This window comes from Xiphophorus maculatus, chromosome 9 (genome assembly GCF_002775205.1).
Source record: "Xiphophorus maculatus strain JP 163 A chromosome 9, X_maculatus-5.0-male, whole genome shotgun sequence".
Classification (NCBI taxonomy): Eukaryota; Metazoa; Chordata; class Actinopteri; order Cyprinodontiformes; family Poeciliidae; genus Xiphophorus; species Xiphophorus maculatus.
Window position 1 is genome coordinate 15451946 of NC_036451.1, and position 20768 is coordinate 15472713.

At 37.3% G+C, this 20768-nt stretch overlaps 2 protein-coding genes across 3 annotated transcripts in view; both read left to right on the forward strand.

Moving 5' to 3' along the window:
• Positions 1-1515: 1515 nt before the first annotated feature.
• On the forward strand, positions 1516-8339 carry LOC102220809 (calreticulin-like). The gene is made up of 9 exons (XM_005806357.2): positions 1516-1785; positions 2251-2352; positions 4476-4679; positions 4815-4909; positions 5134-5343; positions 5422-5535; positions 5672-5815; positions 6968-7060; positions 7159-8339. Exons 1-9 carry the CDS (start codon positions 1692-1694, stop codon positions 7375-7377), a joined length of 1275 nt encoding a protein of 424 aa, XP_005806414.1. The 5' UTR covers positions 1516-1691; the 3' UTR covers positions 7378-8339.
• Positions 8340-10368: 2029 nt separating this feature from the next.
• The window catches only part of eps15 (epidermal growth factor receptor pathway substrate 15), a 29193-nt gene continuing 18793 nt past the window's right edge, over positions 10369-20768 (forward strand). For both annotated transcript variants that reach the window (XM_023339550.1, XM_023339551.1), the window contains exons 1-9: positions 10369-10422; positions 15971-16012; positions 16701-16790; positions 16881-16928; positions 18112-18207; positions 18309-18371; positions 18648-18773; positions 19996-20055; positions 20470-20700. In XM_023339550.1, coding sequence (XP_023195318.1) covers positions 10369-10422; positions 15971-16012; positions 16701-16790; positions 16881-16928; positions 18112-18207; positions 18309-18371; positions 18648-18773; positions 19996-20055; positions 20470-20700 — 810 coding nt within the window. The remainder of the gene's footprint in view (positions 10423-15970; positions 16013-16700; positions 16791-16880; positions 16929-18111; positions 18208-18308; positions 18372-18647; positions 18774-19995; positions 20056-20469; positions 20701-20768) is intronic.

The window sequence follows — 20768 nt, forward strand, 5'->3', positions numbered from 1 at the left end:
CTCATATACTGTAGTCTTCCATAGTTTAAAAGTATTCATTCTCACTGAACTTTTCCTGATTTTTTTTTTTTTAGATTTCACAACTACAAATGTCACCGTATTTTATTGGGATTTTACAGGATAGACCAATGCCAAGTGGTGGGGGAAAATATCCATGTTTTTTAACAAATACAAATCTGAAAAGTGTGGCATCCAGATTTATTTTGCCTCCTTTACTCAATCGCCAAAAAAAATTAGGGGGAAATGTTTCCTATCTGAACTGATCAAATTAACAGATTCCATCTGTGTGTAATTTAATCTTGGTTATGTTACATGTGCTTTGAAGATTTACAAGCAAACCTTTGTTCTCCAACAAAGGTTTGTGAGAAAATCTTACAGAACAAACAGAATGATGACAACCAGGTGACACAGCAGACAGATTTTCAGTTGGTATGAATACTGCTGCAGGTACTGTAGCAAATTATTGTGAATTATTTACATAACAATTACACATTTCAATAAATAGGTGCAGTCTTTTTACATTTGGACACAGTGGTCCCCCAGTATTCATGTGTTTTTAGTATTACAGTCTGCTGAAGTCTGCAAATACTTCAGATTCCCTAAATACATTCCTATAAATAAATTCATATAAATACATTAAATATTTGCTACAAAAAAGTGAGTAGTATAAAGTTATGTAGCCTACCACACAAAAATCTGTCAAAGTGGGGGTTAATTCTGATATTTTCCAGTCTAATCAGTCAAAACATACAGAGTATGACATTTACTATTTACTATTTTGTGACGAATATGCACAAAAACCGGTCAGAGAAAAATTTATAATGTATACAGATTGAAACTCAAATGTAACTAATGCTTCATATGTCAAAATCTGTCAAAAATAGTTTTTGCCTCTTGTGATGTCATCAACCCAAAAACGAACAAAGCGGAATTGTCACGAGTTTTCATCTGTGCATTTTTCAAGCGCTTTGTTGTACTTTGTTAAATTGTACAGAGAAAATCCATAATTTACTATGTTTTGTCTTTTTGTTTTGGAGAAACAAGAAAACAAATGTAGATAGTTTTAAGATAAGGATTAAAATAATTCCGAAATCTCGTAAGGGCTGTCTTCCCCTCCACCCCCATACACATATATTTCCATAAATATTCTCAAGTGTTCACTTTTAAAACCGACCTAATTCTAAGCTTTGAATATGCACGGTTTAATTAAGCATTATAGAGAACATCGAAGATTTTACATGCTGGTTTATCTTTCTATGGTTTATCTTTGATGGTTATTCTGGTGGAGAGTTCTATGGTACTAATAAAATCTATTCTTCCACCCTTCTTTTTTTCTCCTTCAGCCATGTGATTCATCCAGGAGCATCATTTTCCTTGGGGCGTGTATCAAGCAAACGCGTGGTCTTCCCCTATTGGCTATAAACCTTAGCGTTCAGATTTTCTCTCCTCCGATTGGCTGAATGACGCGACACTAGTTTGGAGCCACCGACCAATCAGATTCAGACATCTGTTCCGAGCAGAGAGGAGAGAGGCTGGTGCTCCTCGGCGGCTCGGTACCGTAGCATGACTGTATGAGAAAGACTGGACCAGCACCGCCGACATACAGAATAGAAAAAGCAAAAATATCCACATAGGCGTGTATTTGTAGTTTGCTGTCTTTATTCCGGACGGAGTGCTTTTAGCTCGTAACCATGACAGCGCTGTCGCTGATTTTGGTGGCCGTGTCTGCCGCCTCTGTCCTGGCCGAGTCCTCTATGTATTTCCGAGAGCAGTTTGAGGATGGCGGTAAGGTTTTATCTTTATTTTAATATTATGTTGTTACTAAATATCGATTCTGTCCACTTTTCGTTTATTTTACCATTAAATAATAATAATAAAAAAGATGCTTTATTGATAGAATGGGGGTTCATACTTTGAATATTTTTAATGCGATATTTTGCACGCATCAGCTGCTCGCTATAGGGATAAATGCCATTTAATCTATAAGATGATCCGTCTTGGAGCCCCTTCTTCTTCTGCCTCAGTCCTTCAGCTATAGTCCATCTGTTTCCTACCCCCAGTTGTCTTCAAAGCTCTCCCCCCACCCTGCAGCTCATCCCTACCTTGGTCATTCTCTTATATCCCCCTCATCCCTCAGTAACATGCACCTGCACAGATTTTATCATCATTATCATCAGCAGTAGCACAGGTGCTTTTAGCAATGTGTGATGCTTATCACAATGAATGCTCAACCTGATCTTGTCTGTGCAGATGCCTTCAATAGTCGCTGGACAGAATCCAAGCACAAGTCAGACTATGGCAAGTTTGTGCTGTCTGCAGGGAAGTTCTACGGAGACGCAGAGAAAGATAAAGGTGAGTGAGAAAAAAACACACAGTGATGTGGAGCTTGTCTTGTAAATGTAACTAATAAATGAAGGAGTTTAGATTATCTAACAGTGGTGAGCAGTTGACACTGGGTGAGCCACACACCTGGTCCCTCATTAACTCCATTCAGCAATAAAAAAACAAGTAAACAAAAAAAATCATTATATAGCAGCCACAGAAAGAACTAAAACAATTGATTTACCAATTTATTTTAAGAGATGGACAAATTGATGAATAGTATTTATGGGCTGCTATGGGATTCTCATTACTCTTTAGTAAAATCACAGCTGCATAATATTAGTTGTATATAATGTTAACCCAGATATAACTTATTTTATATAAACAAAAACAATTGTTATTCCTGTTTTACTAAAATAATTTACCTTACTGTGTAATTGCAGTTTAATTAATGTTACTTATCACATTTATTTCTTGTGATTTTTATATGTTGACTTAAGCAAATACATTGCATTAAAATTCTCTAACTTCAGTTTGCACAGAATATTAAAGAGCCATTCTGCTCTTTATAGAGAATTACATGCTGCATGCTGCAGTCAGCTGCCTACAAGTTCTGAACCTTTCAGCTTGTTGGTTTTAGTTTTAAAACTGCAATACCTCAATAAAAATGCTGGAAGTGTTTTGAGGATGTTTTTACTGCTAGGAAATATTCACAAAACATCGGTCTTCTTCTAAGAGCAAGAAAGTGTGGTTGTCTTTTTTCATAGAGCTGACTTGGCAGTGTGCAGCAGCTCTTGGCTGATGGGCAGTACTGCATTAGTATGTGCATCGTTCAAGTGAAGAAAAGGTGTGAGATGCATCAATAAATTCCTACTTGGAAACTTTTTACCTTTTTATTTGTAGTATTTTTTTCTTCTCTCGTTAAATATGAGGTATGTAACATTTATACATATATATATACAGTATATATATGTTTTTTTTTAACATATTTTTAAAACTGTCACTGTGTCCTGACAGTATATGATGAGACAAATAATCTGTGAAAGATCAAATTCCTCCACCTCTTGCCAGTGCTACTATTACTGTCTGAAGAAACGCACTGCTCCCGGTCAAAAACAACCAATGAGAGCCACGAAAATGGTTTTATCATTGTCAATCAACCTCGTGTACACAGTGCTAAACGTGCTAATGGTGGAGAAATAGCTTACCGTTCCAGGAAAACAATTAATCCTCCATCATCAGTCGCAATGCTAAGGAGCCTGAGCATTCGTGACAGGCTTTGGTGATGAAAATAAGATGCATCATGGAAGCTTAATTTGTCTTCACAGATTATCTGTCTCATATTATACTGTCAGGATGAAGGGATATTTTTAACAAATATGTAAAACACATTTTTTATATATAAAAGTATACCTTTAATCTAAGTCTGATGTCGTCCTAATACCTATAGAGGAGTGGGCTCAAATCGCATTCTTCAAGAGCCAGAGTCCTGCAACTTTTATCTGTGTCCTTTGTCCCTCTCACTTGAATTAAATGGTAAAAATGCATCACTAACATTCAGTCCAGCTCTACAGAGCTCTGCTGATGAGCTAATATTGGAGCCAGGTGTGCTGAAGCAGAGAGGCACCTAACAGTTTCAGGACCACTCTGTAAATCATTAAAAATCTTTTTTGTGTTTGTTTTCCACTTTGAAAATAATGTTTTTGTACATTTTACCTGGTGTTAGTCAAAAGCAGTTCAGACTCCTTAAGACACGATAAAAGTTTTTTTAATTTAGCACTGGATGATATGCTGAGAGGACATGACAGCAAGCTTGTTTTTGCCTTTTCACGCTGCCCTCTTGGCCATGCCGCCCTGAGCAGAAAACCACACGAGCCTATATCAGAACCACCATTGTTTGTTTTTTAAAATAATCAAATTTCAGATTTTCTTTTTAAATTTAATTTACCCAGATGGCAGCTTTTGATAATTAATCAGCATGCCACTGAAAACATTTCGGCCTAAAAATCTGCTTTTATGATTCTCGGCTCATAAAGCAGTGCCAGTGTTTTTCTGTTACTCATCATGAAAGTGGCTCTAAATAACTCAGGATCAGCCTATTAAATTCTGCCTCAGCCGGGATCTTTGTCACGAAGATGCTGTTTTTACCGCAGGTCTGCAGACGAGCCAGGATGCCCGCTTTTATGCTTTGTCAGCCCGTTTCGATGACTTCAGTAACAAAGGCCAGCCTCTAGTCATCCAGTTCACTGTGAAACACGAGCAGAGCATCGACTGTGGCGGCGGATACATCAAGCTGTTCCCCTCTGAGCTCAACCAGGAGGACATGCATGGAGACTCTGTCTACAACATCATGTTTGGTAGGACTCTGAGTTTTTGTCAGATTATGCTTCCTTAATCATTTACAACATTTATTTATGATAAAATGCTTTTGCAAAGTTTTGTAAACATACTTTAAGGTACTTAAAACTTTATTTTCTTCATGCCTCCTTCAGGTCCTGATATTTGTGGCCCAGGCACAAAGAAAGTTCATGTGATCTTCAACTACAAAGGCAAAAACCATTTGATTAACAAAGATATCAGGTGCAAGGTATGGCATAGTTTTTTTTTTTTTTTTTTTTTTACTTATTAATAAAACTAGTTTCAGCTCTAAGCCGATCTAGTTTTTTTTAATTTAACACCGGGGTATTGAATGATTACCAATAATTACTCTCAGTTCTGACTAGTTGACCTAACAAGGAAGGAGATAATTTTTAAAAGTTCAGTTTTTAGAGCTCCTCCTTCCTGGTTCTATCATCTCGCTGTCCTTTGCAGGATGATGAGTACTCCCACTTGTACACGCTGATTGTCAACCCTGACAACACCTACGAGGTTAAGATCGACAACAAGAAGGTCGAATCTGGCAACCTGGAGGATGACTGGGACTTTCTCCCCCCCAAAAAAATCAAGGACCCCAACGCCAAAAAGCCAGAGGACTGGGACGACAGGGAGAAGATTCCAGACCCCGTTGACAAGAAACCTGAGGTTAGTCTGCTGTAATAGTGGGATAACTTTGTGAAGGCTTTATATTCTCTTGTTTTAACCTATCTTCATTTTTTTAAGGACTGGGACAAACCTGAGAACATCCCAGATCCTGATGCCAAAAAGCCTGACGACTGGGATGATGAGATGGACGGAGAGTGGGAGCCGCCTATGATTACCAACCCTGACTACAAGGTATTCTTACACAGATTTTCCTACTGCTGTTATAAATATACCTGCCAAATAAAACTCTTTCACTTACATTTGTCCAGGATTATTTCTTTCATTTTTTTTATTTACATGAGCCTTAATGTGTTTTTTGCACGTGCAGGGCGAGTGGAAACCCCGAGAGATCGATAACCCTGCTTACAAAGGCAAGTGGGTTCACCCTGAGATCGACAATCCAGAGTACACAGCTGACCCGGAGATCTACAAATATGACAGCATCGGCGTGATTGGACTGGACCTGTGGCAGGTGGGATGGTCTTGCTGATGGTGTTCAGTCAACGATAAAAATACAGCAGCTAAATTTGAAAAGCTCTCAAGGTTCCTACAGAGACTGTAAGGAAAGATATAGAACTGGATTGAAGTATTTTAGCATGTCTGAATAATTACTTGCAAGCAAATAGAGCATAAAATATTTTTAAATATTCACTTCATTCTCCATCCATCATCAGTCACTCAGATCACTCAATTTGTCCATTATCGGTAATTAACTCATTGATCGAGTCACCTGCTTATTCGTCCTTTCACTTATTCCCCCTAAATTGTCAAGTTAGGGGGCAAATGGCATAATAATGAAATTTACTATCAAAACTAATAAACTTTGTAAAGGACACTTAACACTGGAAGATATTTTAATATCCAAAATAAAATAAAAGCGATGAATAAAAAGGGAATTAATACCTCTGCAACCGAAACCCAAAATAGAATGCATTATTAAGCTTCTGTAAACAAAAAATCATCATGATGGAAATTGAGCACATTTTTAATTTATCATGCAAACAGTTAATTAATTAATTTCTAATTACGACAGTCTTATCTGTCCCTCCGACCTTCCAAAACAGTCTCTGGTTTCCATATTTAAACTCTGACCCCATAAATATTTGTATAACTAAACATAATCAATACATTTATTTATAACTCTAATATGTTTTGGCTGTCTGAAGCACATCTGCTAACTTAGCTATTTAATAAAGAGATCTTTGCATTATCATCATTCATTGAACAAGCTTGGCAACCAAGACAGAGTTTTGTTTCCTCAAAAGTACATCCTTGTGGTTAAAAGCTGGCCTTTGTTACTGAAGTCATCGAAATGGGCTGACGAAGCATAAAACCACTCCATCCATGGAATTACATTTTTTGTAAATATTTTGTAAAGTGTGGGAAACTTGTTTGGTGGCCTTCTCAACATGCCTTGTAGGCTGAACACCATACTGTGGTGCATGACACTCAAATAAATAAATAATCAAATCTATACAGTGAAAATGAGCAAAAATAACTTAGAATAGAAGCTCGTATCTAAGTTTCTTGAAGTGTTCTGCGTTGGGAACAAGAAATGCTCTGGATCTTTGTTAATAAAGCATTTATACTCGATCTGGACTGACTGACTTGTGTTTTTGTAAAGGTCAAGTCTGGGACCATCTTTGACAACTTCCTAATCACCAACGATCCCAAAGTGGCAGAGGAAGTTGGAAACGAAACCTGGGGAAAAACTAAGGTATGTTCCCAGTTCTGTCTGTTTGCAAAGACTCTTTGAATCTGACTTCATCAGTTTTGAATGATTTTTTTTTTATTGCATGTTGTCTCCATTTCCAGGATAATGAGAGAAAGATGAAGGAAAGCCAAGAGGAGGAGGAGAGGAAGAAGCGAGAGGAAGAGGACAAGAAGAGGAGGGACGAGGTGAAGGAAGACGAGGAGGAAGAAGAAAAGGATGAGGAAGAGGAAGAAGAGGAGGAAGAGGGAGAGGAACCAGAAGAAGAGGAGGAAGAGGAAGAAGATGAAGGCACAGACTCTCAACTCAAGGATGAGTTATAAACTCAGGAACGGCTCTGTTTGAGTCTGTGGTTTGTTGAACGGAGACTGAAACGAAAGACCCTGATGAGCGTCACCTCGGGGTGGATCTGGGTGGGACGGACTTTTTAATTTGTTTGTTTACAAAACAAAAGGGATAGGTCAATAAGGGCAATTACTGTTGTGTTTCCTGTTTCCATGAGCCACTACTGCTACTATTAACATGATTATTGTTATATAAATTGGAATAATAGAAGTGATCCGCTGGAACGAATGTCAAGATTAGTAATTATAAAGCTGCAAGTTGTTCTCTGCAGAACCGTATAAACTATCATTTGTTTAATGAGAATCTAGGTTTATGTGAAGCTTTGACAGGAAAATATAGTTGCTGTATGAATGGTGCCATGACAATGTTTTGTTTACCTCATGTGGTTTGTGTGTTATTTGTTTGTTTTTTTTGTACATGTTTTACACTAATTCATGTCAGTCTGGAAGGATTGGATTGAGTTCTGCATCTTAATGCAGGCAATCTGTCCTGCTTTAACGTTAAATTAAAACAAGGTTTAATGGGAACCACCATCAGGACTAAGACTTTGTATTTTACACCCTGCTCAGATCAGCCTTCTGTCTGCGGCTGGTTAAATAGGCTACTTTAGAATGAAGCCCCATCTGTAGTTTTCTTTCTAACCAACTCTTCCACTTTGGTGCACCTTCAGTAGTCTTTTTATCATAATTAAGCGTTAGTTGTACGTTAGGTCCTCTCCTGTAGCAGTGAATCATCTGATACCCAAGATGATATAACGAGTTTCCTCCTGTCTGATTTCAGTACATCTGCACTGCTGCACCCCGGCACATTGTCCCATACACAATGCTCCAACAATGCTCCTTTTGTAAAACACACATTTTGTACTAATGGTCAGAAATGAAGTGGGGGGTCAAATTTTATGTTGCTGTGCAAATAATAAAAACAATCTGAAGAAATCAAACAGATATGCATTTATCTCTAAATGTTACATTTGCATCTCGTATTCTTTTCTTCTTCCCATTATGGCATAATGATTACTTAAGGTTTTGTGGCTTTCAACAGTGACGAGTGTGTTTTTTCTCTTTTTAAAATCATGATTGTGTTTTTGAGAAAGCTAACTGATGGATTACAATGACGTAGCTTATTTCCATTCTGTGCAAGACTAAAATTCTGCATATTCTTCACATTTGATTCCCCTGGTAAGTTTTAAACTCCGTTGCAGCACCATAACCTGACACTGAATAAATATTTAGGAATCCGACCTCCAATCTGACTTAATTTACAAAAATGAAGTCTTGACTGCATGCCTGACAACTGCTTTAAATAATTTTCATACATTTTTAAAAATGTATAATTTGGATGAATAATCCACAACTAAATGCTAGTGATTATTAATTATGAAGTTTCATGAAGGGTCATTTCCTTTATGGGAAACAAAAGAATATGTCATTGATGTCAGTCAAATATTGTTTTTCCCTGCTCACATACAAAGATGGAGAGCAGCAGTAAATTGAAGGATTTGGATCACAGTTTCTTTAAAACACCTATTTCACTACACTTAAAGTTGAAACAAGATATTTACTTGCACTGAAAGTTTACATATAATTCAATATTTACTTACATTAAAACATATATAGCCTTTGGTCAATCTTTTTACCTTTAAATCAAACTGAACTTTTCTGGTTTTAGGTCTGTTAGAATGATCAAAATCATTTCCTTTTGCTAAATGCCAGGTTATTTTAGGGACAGTTTTTTGTAAGAGAATCCAATTTTTTTTTACTTGGATTGATAAGTTTTTGTTTATCTTCTTGGTATTGATGACTCCCACACCGACACACCTAACACTGCCTTAAAATGCTAAAGGACAGATAAGAAAGAGAAAAGATGAAAAATGCATATTCCACACCTGATATCGTCTGGAGATTGTTCCTGGAGAACTATTCTAGTACATTTGTGGAAAATGATAGTAATAAATAAGTGTAGTTAATCTTAGACTTGTTTCTTGAACAAGATAATGAGTACTAACAGCCTCCACAATTACTAGATCCTAATCCAGTAAAGCCCTGGATTTACTGGATTCTGGGAGTCCAGTAAATCTGGGAGACTGATATGAATGTGAAGCCAGCAGATCTGGAAATGTGTGAAGCTATTGAAGCTCTGAGGAATGTGCTTGACACGTTGTTGATTCTATGCCATAAAAATAGGAAGTTCTGAAAGACAAAAAGAGGGTCCAACTTGGTACCACCAAAGTGTCACTATTAAAGTGGTCTGTGGGAGATTATACCAATGAATGCATAACCAACTTGTTCGAGTGCAATGAAATATGAGTTTTGAATGAGAGATTTTATTCTATTCAGCTGCAACACAGTAGAGGGAGTCATTGGCTCTGTTTTGCACTTTAGATAATCTGTTTTTGACATAAATTTGCAAAAGCAAATCAAGAATATCCATGTCAAATGTCCCTATTGCAGATACTAAGATATATTTTAGTTAGTATTAATACTGAAGGTATCCTATAGTTGCGGGCAGTTATTATTTATATTTATTGCTACAATTACTTAAGTAATGGGGTAAAACTTACTTAAGAGTAGTTTTACTGTACTTTTGACTTTTACTTGAGTTATATTATTATGAAGTATAGCTACTCTTACGTTTTTAATCCCAATTTAAAGGAATCTGTTAACTCTTGAAATAGTCTACAAAGGGAGTTCATACTTCCTCATATTTTTGCAAGGACCCTTTAGGGGCGTACAATCTTGTAAAGTTGTAGCGTATCATCTCACAAAGCCGATATGGAAAGTTGGGGCTTGGGCGTTTTCCCTGAGATGAGAGTGAGTAAGTCTTAATGATCCGGAGAGGGCCCATTTGTTGTTTTTTAATCACAACTTGCGTTTAAATATAAAATTAATAGGATTTCCCATCATTCCCTCATGTTCGTGTCCTGCTCCAGGTTTTCAGCGCCCCCTCTTGGTGTCTGGAGGTATCGCAGCATGAAAGCAGTGGGAAACAGAAACACTATGGCTGCCACTCTGTCTCTTACTCAGGTAACACTGTCTGTACAACTCAAATATATCGACAGCAAACGTCGCCGGCTTGTGTTTGTTTCTCTTGAAAACACCTCGGAGGCGTTATTTAGACGGGGCGGGTGGAAACATGAGTCCTTATCAACCGTGGTGGCTGCTTTTGAAGTTTAGTCCTGCTGTGACTGGGAAAAGTTTCTGCCTAATCTCTTTGGGGACTGCGTAAGGGCGTAGCTAGCCAGCTAGCCTCTGAGCTAACAGCTAGTTTTGTGTCACTGTTGGGCTTTTCTGACGCTTCTTTGTCAAACTGCACACTCGTCGTGTAGCTAACGTCACTTGGCTTCGTTTCATATGTCGCTATTTCTCATAATTTTTTGCTGCAGGCTAGTCGGTCATTGCCAAAGTGATGGTAATACGTGATACCCATCTGTGGCTCAGTCTGTATTGTCGCTTTACTGTCACATTTCTGTTGATCAAATATCAGTTTTTGACGTTTTATATCCAGTGTTTAGGACTGCCTCGGTGTTCGTGTGGTTTCCCATGTGGTTAGACTGAATCTCCAGCCTGAATATGGCTATTATTAGAAGTAAACATGCTACAGGGAGATTGAATTAGTGTTTTCCTTATGAACTTTTTCAGTGGGATACTGTTAACTGTTAGCCCATTAGGTCATTTTGTATCCATGGTGTAGCACTATGGCAAAAAATATATAACTGTCTAATGTTAAGAGCTGCTTTGCAAACATAAGAGGAAGTGAACCATAGCAGCTACTAGCCTTCCCTGCTGAGGGAAAACGGCCAGCCTGTTGCTGTTAAATGAAGAACTACAAATTTGTGTCATGTTGTTTGTTTAGAGGTCTGATCAGTAGGTTGCAGTCCCAGGCTTGTCACCTGAGCCACCGTGGGATGTAACTTCAGATAGGTGGTTTGGCAGTGTTGGCTTATTGTTTGACTTAATACTTTGAAAATTACCCGTCTGTTTGTTGTTGGTTTTAAAATTGGAGTTGCACAATATCATGAATTGTAGTCAGGATCTTTAATGTGCAAAATCATAACAGCAAAGATGTGCTCACAAGCATTATTTGTTAGGCTTGTAGTATTTCAGGTACCTTGCCTTTAATTTATGCTTGTCTATAATATATGAACAGTTAAATGGACTTTCACTGCCTTTTGTGCCTCCATTATATAGATCCTAGTGATCAAGATGCTAAAGCCTGAGGACAATGATGTCTATCCCAGACATATCTGCTGTCTGTTGTTTTATGTTTTGAGTCTTCAACAGACTAATGGACCAGAGATGCATTTTGCTATGTTAAAATTTGACTCCATCTAAGTTATACAGAAATCAGGGTTTCTACAAAGCCTTAGGTCTGAAACAAACTTCATTTTAGACCTTCAGATGTTAGCTTTTCTCCCTGAAAAAATTTTGTAATTGTAATTGTTGTAAATTTGTACATTTGTTTATTCATCGGTTCTTCCATTGTTTGTTTTCTGAAACTTGTTTGTTTTATGATTTGTTGTGTCTGAGGAATAAGAGTGTTTTTACGGTCAGAGGGATGCAATATACGCTGTAAGCTGTGTCAAATTGAATTTATCCCAAACATACAGTTTTCTTTGCAAACCTGAAAAACTATATTACTTCTCAAACTGTCTTATTGTGTGTTTAGGCAAATAAATTGACCATGTTCTTGTTACTTTATTTGCTATTGGCTCCTTTGTGATGGAGCAATTATACATTTTCTGTAGGTGGCTCAGATGTTAGCTTTTCTCTCTGAAAAAATGTGGTAATTTTAATTGTTGTAAATTTGTACATTTGTTTATTCATCGGTTATTCCATTGTTTGTTTTCTGAAACTTGTTTGTTTTATGATTTGTTGTGTGTGAGGACTAAGAGTGTTTTTTACGGTCAGAGGGATGCAATATACGCTGTAAGCTGTGTCAAATTGAATTTATCCCAAACATACAGTTTTCTTTGCAAACCTGAAAAACTATATTACTTCTCAAACTGTCTTATTGTGTGCTTAGGAAAATAAATTGACCATGTTCTTGTTACTTTATTTGCTATTGGCTCCTTTGTGATGGAGCAATTATACATTTTCTGTAGGTGGCTAAAATCTGTTGTCAGTAAATTGTCTTGAGCTTACTTTTCTTTGTAGATGTTCAAATTAGGCAACATTAGTGTAAGAGCACCAACATTACATGCTTAAAAGCACTATTACATGTGTGTTTAATTAAATCATTAGGATATTATTCTCCGTCATTCAAGTCGCTCTTACAAAGTCTCAAATTTAACTTTATAAAACTTGCAGAGACTCTGATAATTGAGGCGTTTTCTTGTTTCAGCTCTGATTTAAAGAGTCACCAGTACAATGATCACTGTGTTACAGCCGTCAACAGTTCCTGGCACACGATTTTGTGCATCCCATAGAAGAAGTTGCAATAGTGTGTGAGAGAGAGAGAGATGGATAGATATATGTGTGTGTGTCAACAGTTATCTCAGAGGCAGTTGAAAAAGCTGACAGATAACTGCTGATGACAGCCTTCAGCGTTCCTCCACCCCCTCCACGTTTCTCATTGTGCCAGGATCTGTTACAAGATTGACACCCGAGCAGATATCTGCTGTCGTCCTTCTTGTACAGTGGAGACTAAATTTGCACAATGGTTGTTGGCCTTGCAGTGTTGAAGAGCTCAATGGAGGCGACTCATTTTGTTCACTTCTGCTTTCCTTTCCTGCACCCGTGAATTGAAGCTCTCGATCACCATGTGTCAGGCCTAGCTAAAAGAAAGGGGAACGCTGATTTGTTTCCTGTGAAGCACTGAACCGGTCAGAGGAAAGAAGGGTGTTTACAGAGGTTTCGAGTGAAGGACAAATAAGCTGTTGCTCTTAATGCAAGCGTCTAGCGCTTTGGGAAGCTCTGAAGAGCTCTTTCTAGACGAATCAAAGTCATCAACATCGCAGTAAAGCAAAATGCAACAGATCTGTTCGGCCTCACTGAATGTTATCAGTCTGCACGATACAACAGTAAGTGGTGTCAAGTATCTAAAGCCATTTTCTACATAATGTGCACATACAGTATATCTATATGTAGAGAGGGACAGAATGAACTTCTGTCAAGTAAGAAAACAGCTAATTGGCCAAAAAGAAGAACAGCTGATTCCCAAAAATCAGGATGCTAAAAAAACGCTAAAATGCTAAAAAGAATCGCCTGTTCCTTTAAAATGTGGCTATATGACATGTTGCTTCCTTGTTACATTATTACCAAATGCATGTATTAAGGGTAGAGGCAGCTGTTTGGTTGTCTGTGTTTGAAAGGCATTTTTTATAATTTTGTTGGTCTTTTCAGTTCTTGTGACTCACAATTCTGGAAGAGTTTTGAGTTGAATGCCTTGAGAGGAATTATGATAAGAACCTGACTCAAACTGTTCTGTCTAGAGTTGCTGTGTAAAATACTAATAAATCATGGACTTTTCATAATTACAAAGTCAAATAAGGATTGTTGCTTCTTAAAGATACTTTCTTTTGGCTCAGCAGTCTTAAAATATTTATGGACGACTGCTCTATGTTAGATTGGATATTTCAACAAGATATTTTAATGTTGGTTTTTAATCTATATATTTCCTTCTTAATATCCAGCAGTGTTTTTATTCTTATTTCTGTTTCTGGTACTATTTGGTTGCTTGAGTTGAAAAATAAGGTTATTTATTGGGAAGCTTTTCAAATTATGAGCTAAAATTCAGGAGGGCAAGTAAGTAAGTTTTGCAAAGCCTTTTCTTACAAGAACATCACAGTTAATTTGAATATTCAGAAGTTAGGTTTGCTCTTAGTAAGACTTATGTTAAACTGGTTTGCTACTGCTACTGCTTCTGTGTTATCAAAACCAGAAATCCAGTCTCTCAAATTTACATGAGACAAATTGAAAAGGATTTTAATTCAGAAATGTTTTCTCTATTCCCTGCTATGGCCAGCTTTAGTATAGGGAAGGCTACTTTCGATCTTGACACCTTCTACAGGAAGGTTAAGCTTATGAAGTGCTCTATTTAAGTGGATTAATGGAAAGTTGAGTGAGAGAAAAAGAAGTTTTGTTTAAACAGATAAAGGTGCACAAGCAACAGTTGAAACTTAGCCCTGTAAAACCAGCCCCTTGTTCTACGCTTTGCTTCGTACAGAAGATTTGGACCCTCTGCTACTGAGAAACGATTGCTTGCGGGAGGCATAGACTCTGTTAAAGTTTTAAATTTTACCCAATTGCTAACATTTAATGTGAAAGTTTGATGCTATGAAGCTTACTGGAAATTGGGAAATCGAGTTAAATGGGAGAAATTCCTGACGGAGCCATGAAGGGAAATGAGAATTGAGCGGAGTTGAGTAGGCTAGGTAAAACTGCACGGATTATTCAAGGATTATGAGACAACACCCTTTATAGAGTTATAGGTGGAGATTTGCAAGCAGGGAGCTGTGTTGTCGGCCCTTTAAGAGCCACCACAGTCAGGTGTGTCCATGGCACGGACTACGACTGTCAGTCCTTTGGTGAAGCGCCTTCTGAACCAGAGACAGCAGGTGCTGCTTACCTGGTTAGGAGAAAATGCTCATTGATCTGAAGTTCTATTTTTAGACTGAATTAAATTTTGCATTTTATTTGGAAATAAAATTCCCTAAGTTTGGCCAAGTGGTGAGCCCAGTTCTAGTGTGAATGTCCCACAAACAGTAGTGATTTGTGGAGCTGTGTAGTCGGCTTGTGTTGGTCCAATATGTTTTCTCAGTCTAAAGTTTTCCACGGATGCTGATTTCATTTCCCAGTAGGGCTTGGCGGCTGCCCACTCTGTACCAGTAGCTGCTTTTGTGACCATGGTATCGCTGTACTTCACTGACCAGAAAACCTCCCTCACCTAAATCCCACAAAGAAAACTATAGGGTATTGTCAAGAGGAAGATGAGTCAGCAGGCTTAACAATGCAGACAAAGGAAAAGGATGCCACTAACGCAGCGTGGGATTCCTTCACATCTCTGCAGAGCTGCTGGCCCTCCATGCATTATGCAATACTTTATGCAAACGGAATCAGTGATCAGAACATAGATCTACTTTTCAGAAGGAAGACGTTGCTCTGGTCTTGTAGATCTTACGTAATATCCCTTTTATCTACTGAATTTGGGGTTTTCATTCGCTGTAAGCCATAATCTCCAAAATCAACTTGAAGATACGCTTGCTAATCTGAAGCTTCTTGTGATTTCAGATATGAAGCTGAACCAATGGAGGATTTAGCTTTTTAAATGGTTTTTATTCTCTTATATTATTTGCATAATTATTTCGTGTGTTGTGTCCCTTTTAATCTGTTGAGTATATGTCTTACATTTCATGGCTTTGCTGTGCAGTCTGATGGTTGGCAATATTGTTTTGAACTAAATAAGTAGTCGGGTTACTCCATGAATATATCTGTTTAATAAGTATAAATATGGGTTTCAGATTTAAATTTTTCTTACTGACTTTAATTAACTTTTTGATGATATCCTAATGTATCTAAACACACCTGTATAAATGTAATTAATTGATTCAAGTTTTTTTTTTTTTCTTAACAGCTTTCCAGTGGAAATCCCATCTATGACAAATATTATCGACAGGTAATATCTTCCCGTAAACAACAGCTTGTATTGCGTTTTATTGTATCAATATTTTTTATTTGTATTTTTTAAAAAGTTGTATTATGTATCAAAACAACTTAATGTATCTTTTTTTAAGTTGTATTATGTTATAGACAGTTTTTATGCCAATGTAAATGCAGATGGTTTCTCACTACCAACACTCAGAATGATGTTGTAATACATTCCTGAAAATGGAGAAATTAATTTCTAGACTGTGTTACTGTTTAAACTCTGAACTCTCTCTTGCTGCTCTGATAAAGTGTTGTAGTCAGCTCTGATCTCTGGTCTACCTTCACAGTCAAGCCTTTGTGTCCAACAAAGGAAGTATCATTATGAATTATTAATGTTTCTCTTTGCCAACCAGGGAGGGAAGCTTCCCCTGAGCTCTATAAAAGACTACTAAGCTAATAGACTTCTGAAAAAAAAAAGCTTTATTTTATTATTATTAGTATTGATTTTAGTGAGTCAAAGGCTCCTTTCTTCCAAAGAGTGACTCTCCCAGTTTATTTCTTCATTATTTCACTCTCTCTTTATGCAAAAGGATTGTTCTGTTCTGTTCATATCATAAAACAATATAACTGTTAGATAAATTGCCACATTTCTACTGATATCTTGCTTATTGTTGTTCCTGTTTGTAACATTGTGAGCATGCTCATGTGTTTTTCAGGTGGATCCCACAGGGAGCGGGCGGGTGGCGGCAGCAGATGCGGCTCTTTTCCTGAAGCAGTCGGGTTTGGCTGACATGGTCCTGGGGAAGGTGAGTGAAGGTTGAAAGTGGATCAGAAACATCACATGTGTCTTGGTTTTAGATTTAAAATTAATCTGTAATTTCTTAATGTCTCTGTAGATTTGGGATTTGGCAGACATTGAAAGAAAGGGTTTCCTTAACAAACAGGTAACAAACGGGTCTTGGAGTTGCATGGAAACCTCTTATGCCCCCTTTGGGTGTGTTTGTGAATTTCTTTCCACCTCCCTTTTTTGTTTGATTATTTTGTTTGTGGTTTGAGTTTTCACAGAAACTGTCGGTAATTACATTTTATAAATCCAGTCATTTAATCTTACATGTATTTCATGGGTCAGTGATGAATTTGCAAATAAATTCACCACATAATTACCACTGAATTATTGTACAACACTACATTTTCTGCTGTATTTCATGAGCCATCTAAATAACATCAAACCCGCTCAAAACTACTAACACTTTTATCATCTAATGATTGAACAGCTGTTTAATTGCATGAATTATTATTGCAATTTATGTTGAATAAAATAAATAATACAGGAATGAGATTTTGGTGGTGATGAAAGTGTTGGATGTGTTAAAGATTCACAACAAAACTAATTTATTTGCATTCAGTAAGTCAAAGATTTTTAAAAAACATTGTTTCCAGATGATTGCAGTTTTTGTTGTGCAACAACAACAAAAATCTCAAAATCAGGGGAAGATGTACTGATATTCACTCTATTGTAAGAAGGGCTTTAAAATACAAAGGAGGAAAAGGAGCAAGACAGCAAATAAACAGAAATAGTAAGTTTTTAAAACTACTTTTAACTCAAAAAGGCTTATAATCAACTGATCAAAAGTCAGTCTGTGCTTGAATCCGACTTTCATTTTATTTTGTGTCTGATATTCACAGATGTCTCTGATATTTGTTAGGCTCTGCAAGCAAGACCTGTCACAACATTCTGTCTCAAGTTTGATGCAACAAGACAGTCATTTTTAAATCTGAAGGTTACGGGGAAAAACAGTCAACGCAATTAAAAAACGCAATTAACCTGACCAGGCTGCATCCTCGACCCAGATTTAGTTCTTTTCTAATGCTGACTATAACACAGTGACCAGATGACATAATCTGAGAAGGGTTAAAAAAACCCCTCAAAGTCTGCATCCTCCCCTATTATGAGACAAATTTGCTTATTTGGAGAATCAAACATGGTATTAAGATTTTTGGTTAGAGGTATATTTAACAGGTAGCAAATCTAAAGAGGTGAATAAGTATATTTTTATGTGTTTAATATGATGTGGTTTAGTATGGCATCCTTCAGGGTTTACATGACTCTGCCTCTTCTCCCCTCAGCAATTCTTCATAGCATTGCGGTTGGTTGCTTGTGCTCAGAATGGCCTGGAGGTGGCGCTTAAGAGTCTTAATGTGGCTGTTCCTCCGCCCAAATTTGTAAGTTTGCTGCTTTGAATTATAATTCAGTGTTAACAATTTTTTAGTAGCATTAATACAAATTTTGAAAATTAACATGTATTGCTCTTCTACATCTGCAGCATGATACAAGCAGCCCGCAGTTGGCAAAAGGAGTGGCTGCTGATGCACCCTGGGTAGTTAAGGTGTGGAGGTTTTCTGTGGGATTTATTTGTTATTTACAAAATGGGAACATTGGTTTTATTTTGAGAGGTTTGTAATCTTTTATTGTGAGCATATGTAAAATAAAAAAATCTGGTAATAACGTTTTTTCAAGGTCAGTTTTAATTGTTTGAACTTGCTGTGAGTAGAAATATTATTTCCTGTTTAATTCCAGTTTAGTCATTAATTCTTATGTAAATACTGCCTAAGTATGAAGTTTTATGGTGAAATCATTGTACTTCTGTTTTTTTATTCTCTAGCCAGAGGAGAAGATGAAGTTTGACGCAATTTTTGAGAGTTTGGGTCCAGTTGGAGGGATGCTGTCAGGAGACAAGGTTAAACCGGTTCTGCTCAACTCCAAGCTGCCTGTGGACATCCTGGGCAGGGTAAGAACCAGTTTTAAACTTTTAAAGTTTTATTTTCTTATTTCTGAAAATGCACTGTAGTTTTTTTGTTTGTTTGTAAACATTGAAATAGTTTCTGCTCTGGTATTAAAAACACAAAGGAATTCCAGTACGTATATTCTTCAATTATAGATATAACTTTAACTGAATTTCCTCCTTGTTTTACTTTACAATGATAGGTTGTACATATGAAGTTTCAATAGTTCAGTTGTCTTTCTTTATGAACTTGTTGTCGTACTTTCTTCATGAAAGGCTGTGAAGCCTCTGGAAAAGAAGGCGTGGTGAAGGTTAAATGCTTTCCTTCATCAGTTTTTTGTGACAAAATTTGTCACACACCTCATCTTTTTAATCTGCTGTCTAACCTGTGTTTAATTAAGTGTAAATTTCTTACCTTAAGTAAAAGACGTCAATATATGATGCACAAATTGTCTGCAATTATTTTAATGCTAAATTGTCAAAACTATTAAATAAAATTTGTAATTCCGTATTTTTTGGACAATAGCCAGCTACTTTTTTCCTATGCTTTGAACGTTGCGGCTTATAGCCCGGTGCGACGTTTCTGTGGATTTATCTTCATCTGCCACTGGACTCTTTAACAGGAAGTGAATCATTGGAAGTCAAAATTGGAAATCAAAGAAGAAAGTGCTTCTTGCTGATTTTCATTTAGAACAGGCACATGCTAGCAGCAGGCATGACAGAGAAATGTTTTCAAACTCATACACCCTCATCATGGAAACAGCACGAAGAGGTTTATATGATGCAGCTTTTGAGTTGAAAGCTATCGATCTGGTACTACAGATCGATAGCTTTCAATTGATAGCAGCGGCTATCGATCTGGTACTACTGCACGTAAGCTCGGCGTGAACGAATCCATGGTTTGGCGTTGGAGACGCAGGGCTGCGACCTTAATAGCAGATTTATTAAGTTGGAAAACCGAGAGCGGCGGAGATACCAGCGGCTTTTATATGTACGTTTCCAGTTTTTAAAAAAACAAAACTTTGTGGGTGCGGCTTATAGTGAGGTGCGCTCTATAGTCTGGAAAATACGGTAAATATTTTCAGATGGACTAACACATCAATGATATAGTTAGTAATGTCAGCAATGTTGATTTAAGAACCAGAATTGAGTCAGTGGTTTCATTGGTAAGTTAACATGTATCATAACATTTTTTAAAGCTGAGTAATGTTGTCTTTGTGTGTTGAAGGTGTGGGAGCTCAGTGACCTGGATAGAGATGGCATGTTGGATAGAGATGAATTTTCTGTGGTAAGACTAATAATAAAGATAGTAGAAATAGTAATAAAGAACACTTACACCGGAACTGAAACACCGACTTTCAAAACTGTATTTATGCCCTGAATCTTTATTTATTTTTACATTTGTCATGTTACAACAAACTTCTCTACATTTTTTATATCTTCTAAATCACTGTTTTGTAGAACCACATTTCACTCCAATCAAATCTCTTATATGGGATGTCTCTAGACAGCTAGAAAATAACTTTTCTTCCACTTTTTCTTTGCAACATTGTTCTGTTAATGTCTATGAACGTCAGTTTACAGGTTGTATAGCTGAATGGAACAAAATCATTGTGAATGGAAGAAATGCAAAGATTAAATCGCTGCTAGGTAATTATTGTTTCTGATGGATTTTTCTGTTTTCTTTGCTACTCTTTCTCAGGCAATGTTTCTGGTTTATAGAGCACTAGAAGGCGAGTCCGTTCCCATGTCCCTACCGCCTCCTTTAGTTCCACCCTCTAAGAGGAAAAAACCCGCGGCGGCACCCGTGATGCCCCTGTTACCCTCACCTCCCTCTGTGAAAGACAGTCGCTCCTCCCATACCAGCGCGAAGACCCTTCCCCACCCTCCCAAACCCGCGCCAGCTCCTGCCCCAACACCAGCAGCCGCCCCTGTGAGTACAGCCTCCGTCTCTCCTGTGCACGCAGTACCTGCTTTTGTGTTTTTACTAACAAAAAAAAC

Coding starts and splice junctions, on each gene's coding strand:
- LOC102220809 (XM_005806357.2), top strand. CDS start 1,692: ATGACAGCGCTGTCGCTGATTTTGGTGGCCGTGTCTGCCGCCTCTGTC. Junction 4,680..4,814: donor TGTCTACAACATCATGTTTG/GTAGGACTCTGA, acceptor TGCCTCCTTCAG/GTCCTGATATTTGTGGCCCA. Junction 4,910..5,133: donor ACAAAGATATCAGGTGCAAG/GTATGGCATAGT, acceptor TGTCCTTTGCAG/GATGATGAGTACTCCCACTT.